This window comes from Xiphophorus couchianus, chromosome 2, assembly GCF_001444195.1.
Source record: "Xiphophorus couchianus chromosome 2, X_couchianus-1.0, whole genome shotgun sequence".
NCBI lineage: Eukaryota > Metazoa > Chordata > Actinopteri > Cyprinodontiformes > Poeciliidae > Xiphophorus > Xiphophorus couchianus.
The window spans coordinates 3,427,843-3,445,613 of NC_040229.1; the positions used below are offsets into that span (position 1 = coordinate 3,427,843).

General features: G+C 44.8%; 1 protein-coding gene across 2 annotated transcripts in view; it reads left to right on the plus strand.

Annotated features, from left to right (window-relative positions):
• The window catches only part of cpped1 (calcineurin-like phosphoesterase domain containing 1), a 36,654-nt gene extending 21,934 nt beyond the window's left edge, over positions 1-14,720 (plus strand). For both annotated transcript variants that reach the window (XM_028034098.1, XM_028034089.1), the window contains 4 exons: positions 7,170-7,342; positions 9,199-9,321; positions 9,423-9,555; positions 13,877-14,720. In XM_028034098.1, the coding sequence (XP_027889899.1) occupies positions 7,170-7,342; positions 9,199-9,321; positions 9,423-9,555; positions 13,877-14,106 (659 nt within the window). In that variant the 3' untranslated portion in view covers positions 14,107-14,720. The remainder of the gene's footprint in view (positions 1-7,169; positions 7,343-9,198; positions 9,322-9,422; positions 9,556-13,876) is intronic.
• The last annotated feature ends 3,051 nt before the right edge of the window (positions 14,721-17,771 follow it).

Consider the following 17,771-nt stretch of genomic DNA (forward strand, 5'->3'; position numbering starts at 1 on the left):
CAGCCAGTGACGTTATAGACATAATAAAAATAAAAATGTTCCATCAGGTTCCAGCTGAAGCAGCAGGAAGTTAAGACATACAACTTCCTGCTGCTGCTCTCACAGCCTTCATCATCATCATCTGTCCTCTTCAGCAGCTGCAGCCACATCTTCCTCAACCTCTTCATCCTCACTTCTCGTCTTTTCTTCTTCAACAGAATTAAAGCTTCAGTTTGTAACTTTTATGAAAAATGTTTTTACATATTTGTTTAAACTGTTGCTATGCTAATGCTAGTTAGCATCTCCACAGAAGACAGTGGATAAATGGTTTTCCTGTAACAGTAAGTTGTTTCTCTATGGCATTGACACAGTGAGCAGCTCGTTCATGAGGATGATTGGCAGCGCTAAGCCCGTCCTCCTGGCTCTGATCGGTTGTTTCGTTCAGACGGCTCTGGGAGGAGGTCGATGTTTCCACAGGTTATCTGTCTCATATTGACGCGTAACGGCATGCTGACAGTTTTAATAAATATGTGAAATCATATTTTTATTAAAGCTACATGCAGTGTCCGTGTTTCTTTCCTGTAACTTTCCTCTGCTCAGCCCGTTTTCCCGCCTGGCTGCAGCTGATATTTATCTATGGAAACGTCGAACCTTGGCGCCGCGCTCGGCTGCAGCTGCTGAATATGTTCAGCTGTAATCAGTCCAGGGATTTTATCTCTGTGTTGCTCCTACCAATGTTGTGGAAATAATATCAATGAGTGGACAGCTCTGGTTCGATTAATTCTGTCTGTGGCCGGTTGCCTTGGTGACCAGATCTGGTTGTTAAATAGTTTCGGATGCAGCAGTAAACTGTTTACTCATCCAGGTTTGATCCAGGTCACGTTACGCTCTGAGCTTCAGGCTGAATTACTTGATGTGAACAAGCAGTTCTGACCGTCTGCAGCTCCTCCGGCCCGAAGAGTCGGTCCGTTTGCTGCCCTTCAGGCTTCAGCTCAGGAAAATCTGACGTCTCTTTTCTTGGATTTGCAGCTGAAACTCAGATGTGCATTTAATTCAGACTGTCGGCTCAGTGAGGTCGGAGTCTGGACGGCTTTAAACCTCTAATTCAGAACTTCCAGCTTGGCTGGAAATACAATCTACAACTTTATTTATACCAAATTTGATTACCGACTTTTTTTCATGAAGAATTTACAAACAACAAAAAAATCTGGCTGTTTTATTCCAGTTACTTCTGTAAGTTGAATTTAAAGGTAAACTAAACAGAAAGTGTAAGAAACGCAGTTCAAACTGGAAAATCCAGCTTTGTCCAAAAATCTAATCTTCAGAAACAGAAAATTTCATTAATTGACAAAACCGATTTATTGCTCAGTCCTGGTTCTTATTGGTGACTATGTTGTTTGTCAGATGTAAAGGTTAAGCTGAGTGGGTCGGGTCGGGTTGTAAACTGATGGCTGCAACTAAAAATTATTTGATCAATTAATCAATCAATTTGGTGATTAACTAAATAAACAAGCTGCCACGTTCTACAGATTTTTCATTTAAGCCTTTTTATACAATATTAGAAATACATTCCCTTTTAAAAAAATGAAAACCAACATTTTATTCAGTAACATTTTAGCTAAAACATCTTCTAACATCAAGATGAGAAAAGCTGATCAGATATTTAATATATAATCCCCAGATTATTTTAGATTAACTGATTGGATATAAAATGTGATTAACAGTGAAGCTAAATTTATTTTAAATGCAAAATGTTCATTTTTTCTGAACAGTTTTTGCTTAATTTCTGCTGATTCTGTTTATTCCAGTTAACGATTAATTTACTAAATTAGTTGACAATTATTTCAATAATCGATTGGTCACGATAAACCGTTTCCGTCCTGCTGATGACCTGAGCAGCAGAAAGAACCAGAACCTTCAGTTTGGACCCAGCAGAACCTGGTTTCCTCTCATCCACTCACCGACGAGAAAAGCCTCTCACTGCCAATTACAGGTTTCCACGGTTACGGAGCAGCGAAAGGGAAGTCTCCAATCAGCCTTTAATTCATCTCTGCGTGTTTCAGAGAGACGGACCGAGACGTCAGCGCCGGGCCCGGCGCCGCTCGGCGCCCCGGAGCCCTGGAGACGCAGCAGAACCCTTTGTGGAGCTCATTAGACGAGTGTCAGGTCCAGAACGTTCCTCTAATCTAATCAGCTCTCCATCTCACCCCGCGGCGCCGTCCTCGCCTCGCCAGCGCTCCTTATCCTCTTCATTTGTCAGCTTTAAAAGTTAGCGAGGGAAGACGCCGGGCGGCGAGGAGGGAAGACGCCGGGCGGCGAGGAGGGAAGACGCCGGGCGGCGAGGGAAGACGCCGGGCGGCGAGGAGGGAAGACGCCGGGCGGCGAGGAGGGAAGACGCCGGGCGGCGAGGAGGGAAGACGCCGGGCGGCGAGGAGGGAAGACGCCGGGCGGCAAGGGAAGACGCCGGGCGGCAAGGAAGTGAGGCTGATTGAAGGAAGTCCTTGAGATGAGAAGAGTCTCTGGAGAGGAAGCCGGTCGGTTCAGAGCTTTGTTTGCCTTCAGTTTGGCCACAACTCCAACAATTCATCAGATTTATCAATTACTCAAATAATATCAACTAATTTAGTAATCAATTATTTAACTAAAATATGGCATTTGCTGAAAAAACTGAAACCAAAACTGAACAAAACGTGAACATTTTGCATCTCTAGGTGTAAATCTGTTCAGAACTCATGTTTCAGGTTTTGCTTCTTCTGGTTTCAATTCTGTAAAATTAAATTCCTTTTGCTTAAATCTTTATCTAGTTCATTAAAAAATAGTTAATAGATGTTGAATCAAGCAGGTTTAACAGCTATTTAGTATTTATTTAGCTGCAGATGGATCCTTTGCTATGTTACATTTCAGGAAAGAAAATGTTTTATTTTAATATTTAAAAATAGGAATTAAATGATTTCTTTTTATTTTGTGCTTTTTACGTATAAAACAAGCTTAAATGGTCAAATTAAAAATCTGCATGATGTGTTATTTTTTTAAGCTAATTACTCGATTAATCGTGAGAATAATCAGAGAAGCTCATTCATTTATGACCAACAAACAAACCGAACCTTTGATGGGTCCTACAGAGGTGACAGGGACCGATCAGGGACCGATCAGAGACCGATCGGGCCGATCAGGGGCCGATCAGAGGCCGATCAGGGGCCGATCAGGGGCCGATCAGGGGCCGATCAGAGACCGATCGGGCCGATCAGGGGCCGATCAGGGACCGATCAGGGGCCGATCAGAGGCCGATCAGGGGCCGATCAGGGGCCGATCAGGGACCGATCAGGGGCCGATCAGGGGCCGATCAGGGGCCGATCAGGGGCCGATCAGGGGCCGATCAGAGGCCGATCAGGGGCCGATCAGGGGCCAATCAAGGACCGATCAGGGGCCGATCAGGGGCTCAGCATTAATGAAAGTTTCTGTATGCTCTCCCATGTCAGAGCTTCCTCTGAAGCCGCGCCAGCTGCGGTTAATGGACAGATAACAGGGAGGACAGACAGACAGACGGGAAAACTCAATGTGAGAGCGATGAAAAGGAGCAACAGGGAGTGAAATCTCCGCTACAGAGACACTTGCCAATTTCTTGTCACCTGCAGGCTGCGTCGGTAATGCCGCCTGACAGCCAGCTTCCCCCGCCGCCACCGATCCATTCCGGACGGTAAATAAACACTTTAAGGGGAAATGTCAGCTGGGCGGGTCCGGCTGCAAAGGCTCATCCTCCGTCAGGCCGCTTACCGGCACCGTGACGGACGTGGCGAGTAATGAGGATGGCGCGCGCAACCTGCTGCGTGGGGCCCGACGGTAACCGACGGTAACCGGGGCCGACCCGTTAAAGGGCTTCCAGGCCTGCAGGTTTAAACGCCGCCTGGCGCCACGATACATGATAATATGAATTTAATGTGTTCACCAAAAACATTCACAGAGAATATGTTGGTTTCATTTATTATGGTTCAAAAGAAACTTTGAACAGATTTTAGTTTAGATTTAAAGACTAATAGAAATTATTGAGCTCATTTTAATTGATCATGATTGATTTATTGATTTATTACTCTGGTGGATCACTTCACTGCCAGGTGTAAAAGACCCAATCAGCTGTTAGCCTGGTGCTGTTAGCCTGGTGAGCCTGCAGGGCCTCCTGTTCCGCTGGCAGCCGGTCAGTGTGACCCAGAATCAGCAGAGCGACCCGGTGGGCCTGAATATGAATAACCTGCCTGGAGTCCAGCAGGAGGCCAAGGACGTTCTGATACGCCGCTTTACCCAGAGAAGATTGACCAATTCTGATTAATATGTGCGGCGACCTGCAGCTCTGATCGCTGCTTTAGATGCCAGCAGGTCAGTGAGACGGCATGAAGGCAGGCGGCTGCTCTTCCCTCGGGCCCTTTAGCAAGGCAGGAGCCCTGTGCTCATCCCTCATTGTCATGCAGAGCTAGTTAGCGCCGGTCGGCGCCTCCCGGCTGTTGCTAACGCTCCTTCAGCTTCATTTACACAAAAAGCAGGGAGGATCGGATGGATTCTTCATGCACACGTCCTTCACAGATCACAGCTGTTTACACTAAACTCATCCTCATGTGATCAGTAGGCCTGCCACAATAAAAAATTATCATATCATAAATTAAAACAAACTCTTCCTTTATCATTTTTAAATCTTCACTCTGGTTCTTTGGACTCAACTAGCCATTTTCTGAAGGGCAATTCAAACCTTAGAATTCATTTTATTTCTGTTTCTGTTGTTTTAATGTTTATTTTGGATATTTAAAATGTCTTCCAGTGTGAAATGTTCATTACAATTTCAACATTTATAGTTACTTTAGTGAAAATGGTCTCAAAACAACAACCTTATCATTTATCGTAATAATGTCTGAGATGCTTCATCATCCAGAAGCATTTGGTTCTGGTAAACGTCAGCATCGTTTCCTCATCGTTTCCTCATCGTTTCCTCATCGTTTCCTCATCGTTCCCTCATCGTTTCCTCATCGTTCCCTCATCGTTTCCTCATCGTTCCCTCATCGTTTCCTCATCGTTTCCTCATCGTTTCCTCATCGTTCCCTCATCGTTTCCTCATCGTTCCCTCATCGTGTCCTCATCGTTCCCTCATCGTTCCCTCATAGTTTCCTCATAGTTTCCTCATCGTTTCCTCATCGTTTCCTCATCGTTTCCTCATCGTTCCCTCATCGTTTCCTCATCGTTCCCTCATCGTTTCCTCATCGTTTCCTCATCGTTTCCTCATCGTTTCCTCATCGTTCCCTCATCGTTTCCTCATCGTTCCCTCATCGTTTCCTCATCGTTTCCTCATCGTTTCCTCATCGTTCCCTCATCGTTTCCTCATCGTTCCCTCATCGTTTCCTCATCGTTCCCTCATCGTGTCCTCATCGTGTCCTCATCGTTCCCTCATCGTTTCCTCATCGTTCCCTCATCGTTTCCTCATCGTTCCCTCATCGTGTCCTCATCGTTCCCTCATCGTTCCCTCATCGTTCCCTCATAGTTTCCTCATCGTTCCCTCATCGTGTCCTCATCGTTCCCTCGTCGTTTCCTCATCGTTCCCTCATCGTGTCCTCATCGTTCCCTCATCGTGTCCTCATCGTTTCCTCATCGTTTCCTCATCGTTCCCTCATCGTTTCCTCATCGTTCCCTCATCGTGTCCTCATCGTTCCCTCATCGTTTCCTCATCGTTCCCTCGTCGTGTCCTCGTCGTTCCCTCGTCGTGTCCTCATCGTTTCCTCATCGTTCCCTCATCGTTTCCTCATCGTTCCCTCATCGTTCCCTCATCGTTTCCTCATCGTTCCCTCATCGTTTCCTCATCGTTTCCTCATCGTTCCCTCATCGTTTCCTCATCGTTTACTCATCGTTTCCTCATAGCTGCTAAGAAATAAAACAGGAACTGTCACACCGGCAGTTTGACACCATTTCAGATATTTAAAACACTAAACTAATCAATAATTATTGATATTGGCTGATTTGAAGCGTTTATATGGTGATCTTTGCCCAGCCGTCCCGCCCTGGTTGGAGGTTATGTTTCCCGTCTTCATGGCGTCGAAGCTTCCTTTATGTTTGTCGCTGCAGAGATTTTATATTTTGGCAGCGAGGTCGCCACCAGATCGATTACTGGACTCCAACATGGCGTCGCCACCAGAGCATCGACTGGACTCCAGCATGGCGTCGCCATCAGAGCGTTTACTGGACTTCAACATGGCGTCGCCACCAGAGCGTTTACTGGACTCCAACATGGCGTCGCCACCAGAGCGTTTACTGGACTCCAACATGGCGTCGCCACCAGAGCATCGACTGGACTCCAGCATGGCGTCGCCATCAGAGCGTTTACTGGACTTCAACATGGCGTCGCCACCAGAGCGTTTACTGGACTTCAACATGGCGTCGCCACCAGAGCATCGACTGGACTCCAGCATGGCGTCGCCACCAGAGCGTTTACTGGACTCCAACATGGCGTCGCCACCAGAGCGTTTACTGGACTCCAACATGGCGTCGCCACCAGAGCATCGACTGGACTCCAGCATGGCGTCGCCACCAGATCGATTACTGGACTCCAACATGGCGTCGCCACCAGAGCATCGACTGGACTCCAGCATGGCGTCGCCATCAGAGCGTTTACTGGACTCCAACATGGCGTCGCCACCAGAGCGTTTACTGGACTTCAACATGGCGTCGCCATCAGAGCGTTTACTGGACTTCAACATGGCGTCGCCACCAGAGCGTTTACTGGACTCCAACATGGCGTCGCCATCAGAGCGTTTACTGGACTTCAGCATGGCGTCGCCACCAGAGCGTTTACTGGACTCCAACATGGCGTCGCCACCAGAGCGTTTACTGGACTCCAACATGGCGTCGCCACCAGAGCGTTTACTGGACTCCAACATGGCGTCGCCACCAGAGCATCGACTGGACTCCAGCATGGCGTCGCCATCAGAGCGTTTACTGGACTTCAGCATGGCGTCGCCACCAGAGCGTTTACTGGACTCCAACATGGCGTCGCCACCAGAGCGTTTACTGGACTCCAACATGGCGTCGCCACCAGAGCGTTTACTGGACTTCAACATGGCGTCGCCACCAGAGCAGCCTGAATCTCCATCTGCTCAAACACGATCAAATAACTTTTTAGAGTTAAACTCATTCATCTTGCCGTCTCTACCCACCAGGAACCGAATTCAGAGAAGCCCAGGAGCGGGACCTGAAGGAGGCCCTGAGGGAGACGGACCCATCTATCCCACTTGTGTTCGTCAGCGGGAACCACGACCTGGACCAGGTACCGACTCCCAGCACGGTGGAGCAGTACTGCCGGGCCTGGGGCGACGACTACTTCAGCTTCTGGGTGAGCAGAACGAAAATAACAGCAGACAAAAACAAGATGGCCGATTATCACTAGAGAGGAGACACTGGTTATCATCTGAACCGTCTGGTAATCTTCTGCTAGCTATTCATGTTTTTCCTTAATTTAATGAAAAAAGCTACATTACATATTAGGATTAAAATGATTAATCTACCTTTCATATAAGCGTCAGTGTCTGTGAGAAGCTGATTCATAAATAAAATGGTCTTTTTCTGCATGTGAGCCATATAATATAACAGAAGTTATAATGTGATAAGATGAGACTTTATTGATCTAAATAGTTAAATCAGTTTACAAAGTTTCAAAGTTCACTGATTGGCTGGGAGGCCCAAAGAACAGCCAATAAAAATAAAGCATCCTTCCTGGTTGAAGCCCAGGTCACACGACGTGATTTTAGATTTGTTGGCCGATTTTCAAAACCTGAGAGAGACCACACACTGTAGCCGACAAAAATCATATTTATAACAGGTTCAGTTGGTTTGATCGGTTCAAATAGTTCGATCAGTTCGATCAGTGCGATCGGTTCATCGGTTTGTGTTTCCAGCCACACGACACGAGAACCGATTTCTCTCACCAACATTCAGATTCCAGACAGAAAATCTAGTAAAAACCTCTATATCACACGAGTTTAGAGCAAACAAACATGGCTGATGATGTGGAAGCAATAACGATAGTTTGAGTTTATTTTAAGCATAACAGACGTAACGGCGTTGGAAAAGAGTGGAGACGGGCGGCGGCTCTGTTTGCTGCACTATGGAGGTGAATCTGTTTTTCCATCGTCACCATTTGTGTGTTTAGATCGTTTTCTGTTCTGTTGTTTCTTTAAGCTTCATTAGTTAATTAGTATTTGTCATTTAATGTTTACAATCACATTGAGAAAAATGGGCACAAAATACAAGTCCAGTTAATTCATTTTAAAACCAGCATTAATCAATGTTTAATTAATCAATCAATGGAATCTTCCTGCAGCGTCCAGCCCTGACTCAATGAATATCCTTATCGTTGTATCATGTCAGGTTAATGAAAAGTTACCGGGTTTATCAACTGCAGTACCAGTTTCGCTGCACTTCCTCTCATTATCGTTTCTGGTGATGTTCTTTGTACGAAATGCTGAATTAACATTCATGCTGATCCTCTGATGTCACTGGACTCTCGGTTCGCCGTGTTTGGGATTCCCCTCCGTTCTCACGTCACCGCGCTTTCTGATTGGCTACCTCTCTCATTCAACAGGCTGCGCTCTCCCAGTCAGGAAAAACCCACAGGCTGCGATAATCCGGCCAACACGATGTTGAACATGACCGATGTTAGATCGGAGCGGTCCAACGTTCCGCCGACTGGACCCGATCAGCTGTAACAGGATGACCGGTTAGGATTATCTCAAGCGACAATCTTAGAAGGTTGCATGTTCTAGGATTGTCATGAGGGGAAATCGGTGCAAAAGATCATGTTGTGTGAACTGGGCTCAACAGGACGGGAAGACCAGAACCTGAGACGGTTTGTCAAACATTTTGACTGTTTAGAATATTAAAACAATATGACGTCAATCAGTTTTCATTCCTGAAGTCATGTACGTCCAGTGGCTTTCATTCGTCTGCAATTTAATCTGGTAAATCATTTGGCAGACGAGAAGTTTGGGCTTCATGACGGAGAGAAGAACCGATAAAAACTTCAGCCTCTAGATTTTCAGTTAGTGGAAATACTAAGGGTGGGTGGACGCAAATAAAGATTTTTATTGGTTAAAAACTGAATTTTCCACACCTGCGTAGGGGCTAAACGGTGACCTGAGGTCATGTGATGTTGGGATGTTTTGCTGGTCTTATCGTTTTGCTGCTTCCCAGGTGGGCGGCGTTCTCTGCCTGGTCCTGAACTCCCAGCTGTACTTCAACGCCTCGGCCTGCCCGCAGCAGAAGGAGGCTCAGGAGACGTGGCTGGAGGCGCAGCTGAGCAGGGCCTCCTCTGCGGTACGGTGCCATGACGCGCTCTGATTAACGCTGATCTACTATGAGATCAGCTGTTCCTGAACTGAACTAGGATCCTGTGGTTGTTTCTGTTTTGTGCATAGGAACCCAAACCCAAACACATCTTGGTTTTCCAGCACATTCCTCTGTACGTGAAGAGTCACGATGAACAGGACGAGTATTTCAACCTGCCGCAGGAAACGAGGCAGAACCTGATGGAGCGTTTCAAACGGGCAGGTAGGGCGGCACTTCCTGGTTTCATCTCACTGTGAACCATTCACAGCGCGACCCTTGATGCTATAGACGCATGTTATTGTTTACATCCAGACATTTGGAGCAGGCGCACGGCGCTGGAGGGTAAAAGGAATATTCTCTGCTCTGCACGGTTCTGTGCTGCCAGCAGAACCGTTAGCCAAATAAAACCTGGAGGAGAAGCGATTAATTCAGAGTGCCAAAAAATACCTGGAAACTCAAAACCACTCATATTCTTTGTTTTTCTCTAGCACTTTATTGGCTACGCTGCATACAAACCTGTTGCCTTAGCAACTGTCAATAACGGCGCTTTATGTACCAAAAACCACAAACACAAAGATAGAACATTCAGTCCGTTACAGTTTTATGTTTTTAGGCTCAATGTTTATTGAGCCACTTTATTGTTTAAATGGTGGATTAGCTATTGCTGCTAATAGCTAAGCTAACACAGCAGTAGTAGATTAGCTAATTTACACTCTACCGATGATCTGTAAAGTTGGTGTGTGGATTAACGGAAACAAACCGAATTCTGCAGCACATCTGCATGTTAAGTTGTCACAGTCAAGCTAGCATAGTTGATCTACTTCCCTCATGACTAGTTGCATTCTCGTGACAAAACAGATTTTTCCAAGAAAATAAAAGAAAGTGAACCAAGTGTGTTTGTCAGACAGCTCAATTGTATAAAAATGTAAATAATTTACCAAAGAGAAACTGAAAACTTCAGCAAAGGCTACCGGAATAGAAGCATTGCGTGGCGCAGTGGTTAGCGCGGCGGCGTATATATACATATACAGTATATACATATATATATATATATAGAACTTAACGGCTAAACCAGCGTAGTCATCAGCTAGCTGTTTTTTGCGCTGGGGGCAGCCGGCCTACATGAGGTGGAGATGGTGGCTGTAGGAGCCATTTCCCTCCTTTCTGATGATGGATTCAGGCCTCAGTGAGGCAAAGCTTCCCGTTAAAACTGTTCATATCTGAGAGGCAGTGCTGGGATCGCAGCCCAAAGCATTAATATGCCATTAGCAGGAAGAACAAGAGGAGCTGCTGGCTCACACACGGCGCTCCACTAATCAATTAATGCTCTCATGTCCTGTAAGGGAGTAATTCCCTAATCAGGATCCATTGTTGGAGGTTTAGGAGAGCGAAACGAGGAGCTCAGTGAGGAAACGAGGACCGTGAGACTCCACAAAGACACACAACGTCTCATCTGGACCTGGACGCTCCAGATTCACGCATTAAGGTGACTGAAGGGCGCGGCGTTAATGTCACTAAGCAGCTGATGGTCCAGATGATCCGACCGGTCAGGAGCTCTGATGATCCACTGACTGGATCGCTGCTCTGAGCTGCTTCTTAACGCTGACGGCTCAATTACTGGACATGGTGGACCTGGGGGACATGCAGGACATGGTGGACATGATGGACATGGTGGACATAAAGCAAATACAGTAGTGATTTCATGTAGAATTACCCTCTGAAAGTCATCAGAGGTGAAACCAAACGACTGGTCAGTTTGGGATTTTATAATTCAGTTTGCTTTAACCCGACTCCGGTCCGTTTGCCTATGAAATCCAGTTCGGTTGGTGAGGTGTGAACACTAATCAACCTCTGACCTCTGGTCCTCCAAACCTCGGTCTGAGTTCGGTTGAAGTGAACTCTGGTTTGGTTTGAATGTGAAACTCCAAGCAGACAGGAGACCGCTCCAAAAGCAGGAAGTGGACTACAGCGCAGGGCATTCTGGGTAAATCCAACCAACGCTAACGTGTTAGCCTAGCGCCAGCAGCAGAAATGGTCCATCTGGTGAAGAAGGAAGTTGCTCTCTGTGTCTTCAGAGGTTTTTGTGTGGTTTCCTTCAGTGGTTCTTGGTGCAGCGCCCCCACAGGCCAGGAGGGGAACAGGTTGGTTGGATGTTGTTGTTTTGGTTCCAATAGAACCAGGAAGGTGAAGAAGGAAGTTCCCCTTGGATGGATGGATGGATGGAAACTAGTGGTGTAAGACAGACTTCTGGTTCTTCAAAATAAAAGCACTTCCTGTTGCGTTCAGGAAGTGGCTGAATGTTTAAAATGCTGAGTCATGATATTCTCATCATGTCCGTCTGGTCTGATGAACCTGATGTGATTCTAGAGGTTTTATGTAGGAACAGTTCTAATGTGCTGATTTATTCATGTCCATAAATCAAACTTTATAGGAAAATGAAGATATTTTCTCAACTCTGCATATTTAAATCACATTAGATTTAAATATGTGTAAAGCTCAGGAAGTCCTTTTCCTCATGTTGGTTATTAATATAGAAATATAAACATGATAAACATTCAGCTAAATGTTTGTGTGATATTTGTGCCCATGGCAGCGAATGAGTTTTGCTGATCAGTCGATGTGAGCGACTGCAGCCAGAATCTGGGACGACCTGGTTCCAGTAAATTGGAAGAAAAAAGCTGTTTTTCTCCAGTAAATGTGCAAGAGTCATTTTTTCCTCTCATCTGTGGTAAATGATGTTATTTGTGAACATCCATCAGCCTGGCCATGTTTCCTCCACATTAGCCTGCATTAAGCACTCATCAGGTCCTGCTGCTGGGCGTGAACCCCCAGATGTGCTGCTGATGGGATGGAGCCGTTATTGCTGCAGCCGCTCCGGTTTCTGACGTTTATTGCGTTTTGTAGCAGAGGAGGTTCATAAATCATCCTGCCTGTTGGAGAAAATCATGCCAAAACATTACTGGAAACCCCTCCACTGGCTCCAACGTGTCTCTGCCCGACTTTGTGACCAAACGGCCAGACGGAGGTTAAAGAGAAGCAAAAGCAAAGGAGGAGGATTAGCAGAGCTGCTAACAGCTGATGGACTCATCCAGGAAAATCGTCTCTGCTGCCTGGATGTTGAGCTGTTAGCATGTTAGCATGCCGGCACAGTGATGAAGGTTCAGTCAGAGGCCTCTTCAGAGCTGTTGCAACACTGACTGCGACTGGAGCATCAAGATCCAGAGCAGATCAGAATCAGAATCAGCTTCTATCATCAATTTAATCATTCAACTGGTTAACCGTCTAACTGGCTAATCATCTAACTGGTTAATCATTTAACCAGTTACCTGGTTACTGCCGCAGCCGTTTCTTCTGTTGGTTCCATAAATCAGACGTGAGCTGCTGGGTTTCCCGTCCCAGTAAGAGTCTTACTGGTATTTGTTGAGGAAGAACGGCTTCGAACTGAGAGTCCTGGTGAAACTGGAACCCAGCCTACAGCTTTTACTGGTTAAATGGGAGAGCAGAGACCTGGCAGCCATCTTTCTTCTGGGAGTTTCATTAAGCTAGCCGCCAACACGGATCAGCTTAGCAGAAACTTCTAATGCGATTTATCCGGGAGATAAACGAGGCTTCAGCAGCAGCTGGAATATTTCATCTTTTATTGTGTAAAATCACTGAAAACTCTTTATGATGCACCAATAAAACCTGAACATTGTTCAGAACCGGGAAATAATTCATCTGCTGCTGCCTGAAAGTTAGTTTTTGTACTTTGAAGGAACCAAACGGCGTTTCGCTCCGACCGTCTGGTTCCTGTCGCTGGACTCGCTTTGCTTCTGACCTCAGATAAGGCGCCGCAACTCTGTGTGTGTGTGTGTGTGTGTGTGTGTGTGTGTGCATGCGTGTGTGTGTGTGTGTGTGTGTGTGTGTGTGCGCAGAGGGATGATACTTCATATTTAACAAATCAGGATCAAATTATTATCAGTAGCAGAACTTTGAAATGATCAACCTGGAGCTGACCTGGAGTGACCTGCTTCCAGACAAAATCTGATTTCATAGAAATAATCAGGTTTCATTGATCTCTGATGCTTCCTCTGATTTATTGAGCAGTTCTGGACGCCGTTTACGTTTAAACTGAATGTTTTTCATCTTGGTTCAGTTTCCATTATCAAATAATTTTTGTTTCATTTTTTTCAGTGTAATTGTTAAATATCTTTTCTCATTTTCAAATCATTTATTTCTTTCAGTTTTTAATGTTTTTCCCAGTTTAATTTTTTTTACAGTTCGGTCTCCATGGCAACCGGGTCAATAACGCTCCAGTATCCAGGACTGGTTCTGGTACCGGCCCGCCGGGCCTCTATATATTTCTGAGGATCAGTGTCTTGTTTAAATCCACAGATGACGCGTATTAAATTTTTTTAGCTGGGAGTGTTACTTTATTTAGGCCGCCTGGATCACATGACATGAATATTTGAACGTTTTGCTGTTTTTAATTCTGTTCTTTTTTCAGCTTTGGTTCTGGACAGAACAGACTCAGTGATGAATCTTTTCTCTCTGCGTCTCCCAGGCGTGACGGCCGTCTTCTCGGGTCATTACCACCGGAACGCCGGCGGCTGCCACGACGGCCTGGACATGGTGGTGACCTCGGCCATCGGCTGCCAGCTGGGCGACGACACCCACGGCGTGCGGCTGGTGGCGGTGACGGCCAACGCCGTGGTGCACCGCTACTACAGCCTGGAGCAACTAGGGCAGCGCGGCGTGGACGAGGAGCTCAGGAAGATGTTGCAGGCCTGCTAACTTCCTGTCTGCTGACTTCCTGTCTGCTGACTTCCTGTCTGCTTCCAGGAAAAACTAAAACCAAAACTAAACCACTCCCAGCCTCTGACACTAATACTTTATTTTAGGAACCTTTAAATCATCTTCATGTTATCGTTGAACTGTTAGTCACAAAACCTTGGAGGCGGTGCGTCACCAATAATCTTCCTGTGGGAAACAAACACTGAGAATTGAGCCTAACAGAAAACAAACTTAGTGTGAAAATCAACAAAATTAGCTTTTTAAACCTTTTTAGTATTTAATTTTCACACTGGAAAATCATTGTCGGTACAATCCTCAGATTAGCTGTTAGCTTTAGCTTCCTGGACCAGCTCAACAAGGAGAAAACAAAAGAGACATAAAATATTACCTGCTTATACCTGGTCTGGAGAACCCCAGATCTGTAATGTTGACCTCGTTAGCGACTCTATGCAACCGTTTCCTGTTAGTGAGTCTGATCTAGTTCTTAATTTCTGGAATATTATGATTTGAATCTTTGCAGAAAATTCATCTTTAAAAAGCCCAGTTATTGAATTTGATTATGATCAGACGCATTATACAGCAGAGAATTGATTATTTAAACTAAATCTGTAATATGCAAATACAAACAACAACTGTTAGCTGCTGAACTATTCAAGATTGTCGTCAAGGACAATTTATGCTGGGACTAAATCTCATCAGACATTAATACTGTCAAGTACTACATAATTCAATCCATAGAAATCATATTTACTGATATTTTTATTATTCAATATGGCCACCATGGTTACCATAGTAAATTTTTTCACAAATATCAGCAGTTAAGTCATAGCCTGCATAAATATTTTCTTGATCTTGTTTCTGGAGGACATTTCTCAAAATGGTCATCATGGAGAATATGTGTTGCAGTAATTACTGGTATTTGTCATCACAGCTAACCAAAAGTTAGCTTCACTAACCAATAATATGCCAAACAAGAATAGTATCTCTGCTAATGCTAAACCATCAAGCACATAAAAAATATTAGCAGAAGCTAATATAATGAAAGGGGCAGGACATTATAAGATGTATCTTCTACCTGCTCCTTTTCGAACAGAAAAATTTTGCATGTCACATGGGCATAATAATTTGTTTCATATTTTATTTCTTAAGTTGTTTCATTCCATTTATTTTATTTTCTTTTTGATTGTTTTAAAGTCTGTTCGAAATAAATAAATAAAATAAATAATGCTACACACAGAAAAAATTAGCTCTGCTAGCGCTAAACAGCTAAAGACTTAGAAATACCTAGCAGAAGCTAATGCTAGCCATTGAGCCGACTGTCTCATATCTTCTCCTTCCAGTTGACCAGTGTGAGACTCGCTAACAGCAAAGTCCTCAGTTTGTGATTTTTACGTATTATTCTTTTAAAGTTGTATAACTATGACGACCAAAACATCTGATGTGACATAAAGTTCATGGGGAACATTTTGTGTCAATAATTGATTTAAAAGACTCAAAAACAGCGGCCATCTTGAACAATGTCTGCCTGAAATTGAAGTGGCTGATGGGAAATATGGAAACACCTGAGAGGCTAGCATGCTAATTTTTGAGACTGTGTCCAAACTATAAAGATTTCTTCAGTAATAATCTGCTAAGGTTTACTGTTCTGAAGCGAACACACGACTCCGTTACGCTGTCCGCGCCTGCGGCGGCAGGGTTACCATGGCAACCGTTAGTAACGGCTCTGTGGGGGGCGGGAACCTCGTTTCACTCCGACCGTTCTGGGTTGGTGTGTGGAAGACGACGGAGTCCATTTCCTTCATTTCCTGTCTGAAGGAGCTTCACTTCCTGTTCGGTTTTTATGTCCTGGTGGTGCCGACACACACACTCACACACACACACACACGCACACACACACACTCACACTCACACACACACACACACACACGCACACACACACACACACGGCCCCCAACAGGAGAACCTCGGTCGCTTTGCTTTGTCTCCACGTTTCTAATGAATCCTCAAATTCACTCGACTGTTGGATGTATTTTTATAATAAATGGTGATTTTTATTAAATTACTGCATTGTGTTGCTTATTTTATTTGAATTAAACATCAAGACTTAATCAGTGCATTGAGTTCTGTTATTATTATTGGTTAAAGAGTTGAAGTGTTACGTTGTAAAGTTTCCCTCAGGACGTTGCATTGAACAGTTGGTTCCACATGAAGGATCAGGATGATCGGACTCCAGATCCGGTCATCTGGATCATTTCTCCATATTTAGTTAATATCCAGACTTCAGTTCATTAATAATAATTGGGACAAAATGATCAGAAAGTAAAATCTTCCTAAAATAGAAAATATTTATGCGACTCAAAGTATTTGTCTTTAAATCTGGAGGCTTTCTGCTTCCTGTTGGAAGGATTGGCGACTTTTACTCAAAGTAAACTTTGCTGCATACAAATCTGCTTTTAGTTAATTAATTTGAATAAATACAGGAAACATTTTCAAATAAAGATATAAATATTGATTTTACTGGTCAGAATTGACTAAATTGTGTTCTTTTTTCCAAAATCTTGGACCTAAAGGCCTTTATGGCCAAACTAAAATGTTTTTTACCTGCTGAACAATAAACTAATCGTGCTGTACTTTAATTTAACACATAATGGAGTCGCATCTGCTGCTGGAAATCGAGTGTAAATTATTCTAGATCTCAAACCTGAAGATGGTTCTACAGGTTTCTGGGAATCAACTGGAAAAGATCGAACAGTTCTGATATAAAACATAAAGTAGGTGAAATAATAAACTGTGATCCTGCATTTAAGTTCATTTTGATCCTCCGGACACAGATTCATATGAAATCTGATTATTTCAGCTCTTAGTGAAACTCGGCAGTCGGTGGAGCTGAAACCGATCTGGAGGACATTGAACCGCTGAAATGATGGAAACGCTGCAGCTTGGCGAGCGACCCACCAGACCTCCCAGTACTCCCAGTACTCCCAGTACTCCCAGTCTGGCCGGCGGCCCAGAGGGCGGGCGGAGGAGCCCAGATGGCTCGCTCTGTCAGCGGGCGCAGCGCCATGATGGGACGCAACCTGACGTCAGCCATGACTGGAAACGCCAACTTTCATTTGCTTCCCTCCCAAACACCTGCAGAGAGTGGAGGTGTGTGTGTGTGTGTGTGTGTGTGTGTGTGTGGGTGGGTGGGTGGGTGGGTGTGTGTGTGTGTGTTATAGAATCCTAAAGAGACGCAGTTTCCACTTGTTGCATAAGTAGAAAAGGTACAGAAACATCTAAATGACATGTTTTTATATTTATTTACTAAATCAAACCTTTTCATCTTTATTACGGTTTGTTTGTTTCTAATCACCAACACTGAATGAAATGTTTCTGCTCAGTTTTTTACTCCTAACTTCAACTGAAGGTGTCCAGTCCACTTTAAACCAACTCCAGTCTGTCTGCCTAGTCAAAGTCCGGTTCGGTTGGTCAGGTGTGAATGCTAATTGACCTCTGACCTCTGTTCCTCCAAACCTCGGTCTGGGTTCGGGTTGAACGTGAACACCAAGCGGACCTGAGACCGCTTCAACAGCAGGAAGTGGACTACGCTGCAGGGCATTCTGGGTAAATACAACCAAAGCTAACCTGCTAGCCTAGCGCTAGCAGTCCACTGGTTTTAAAATCTT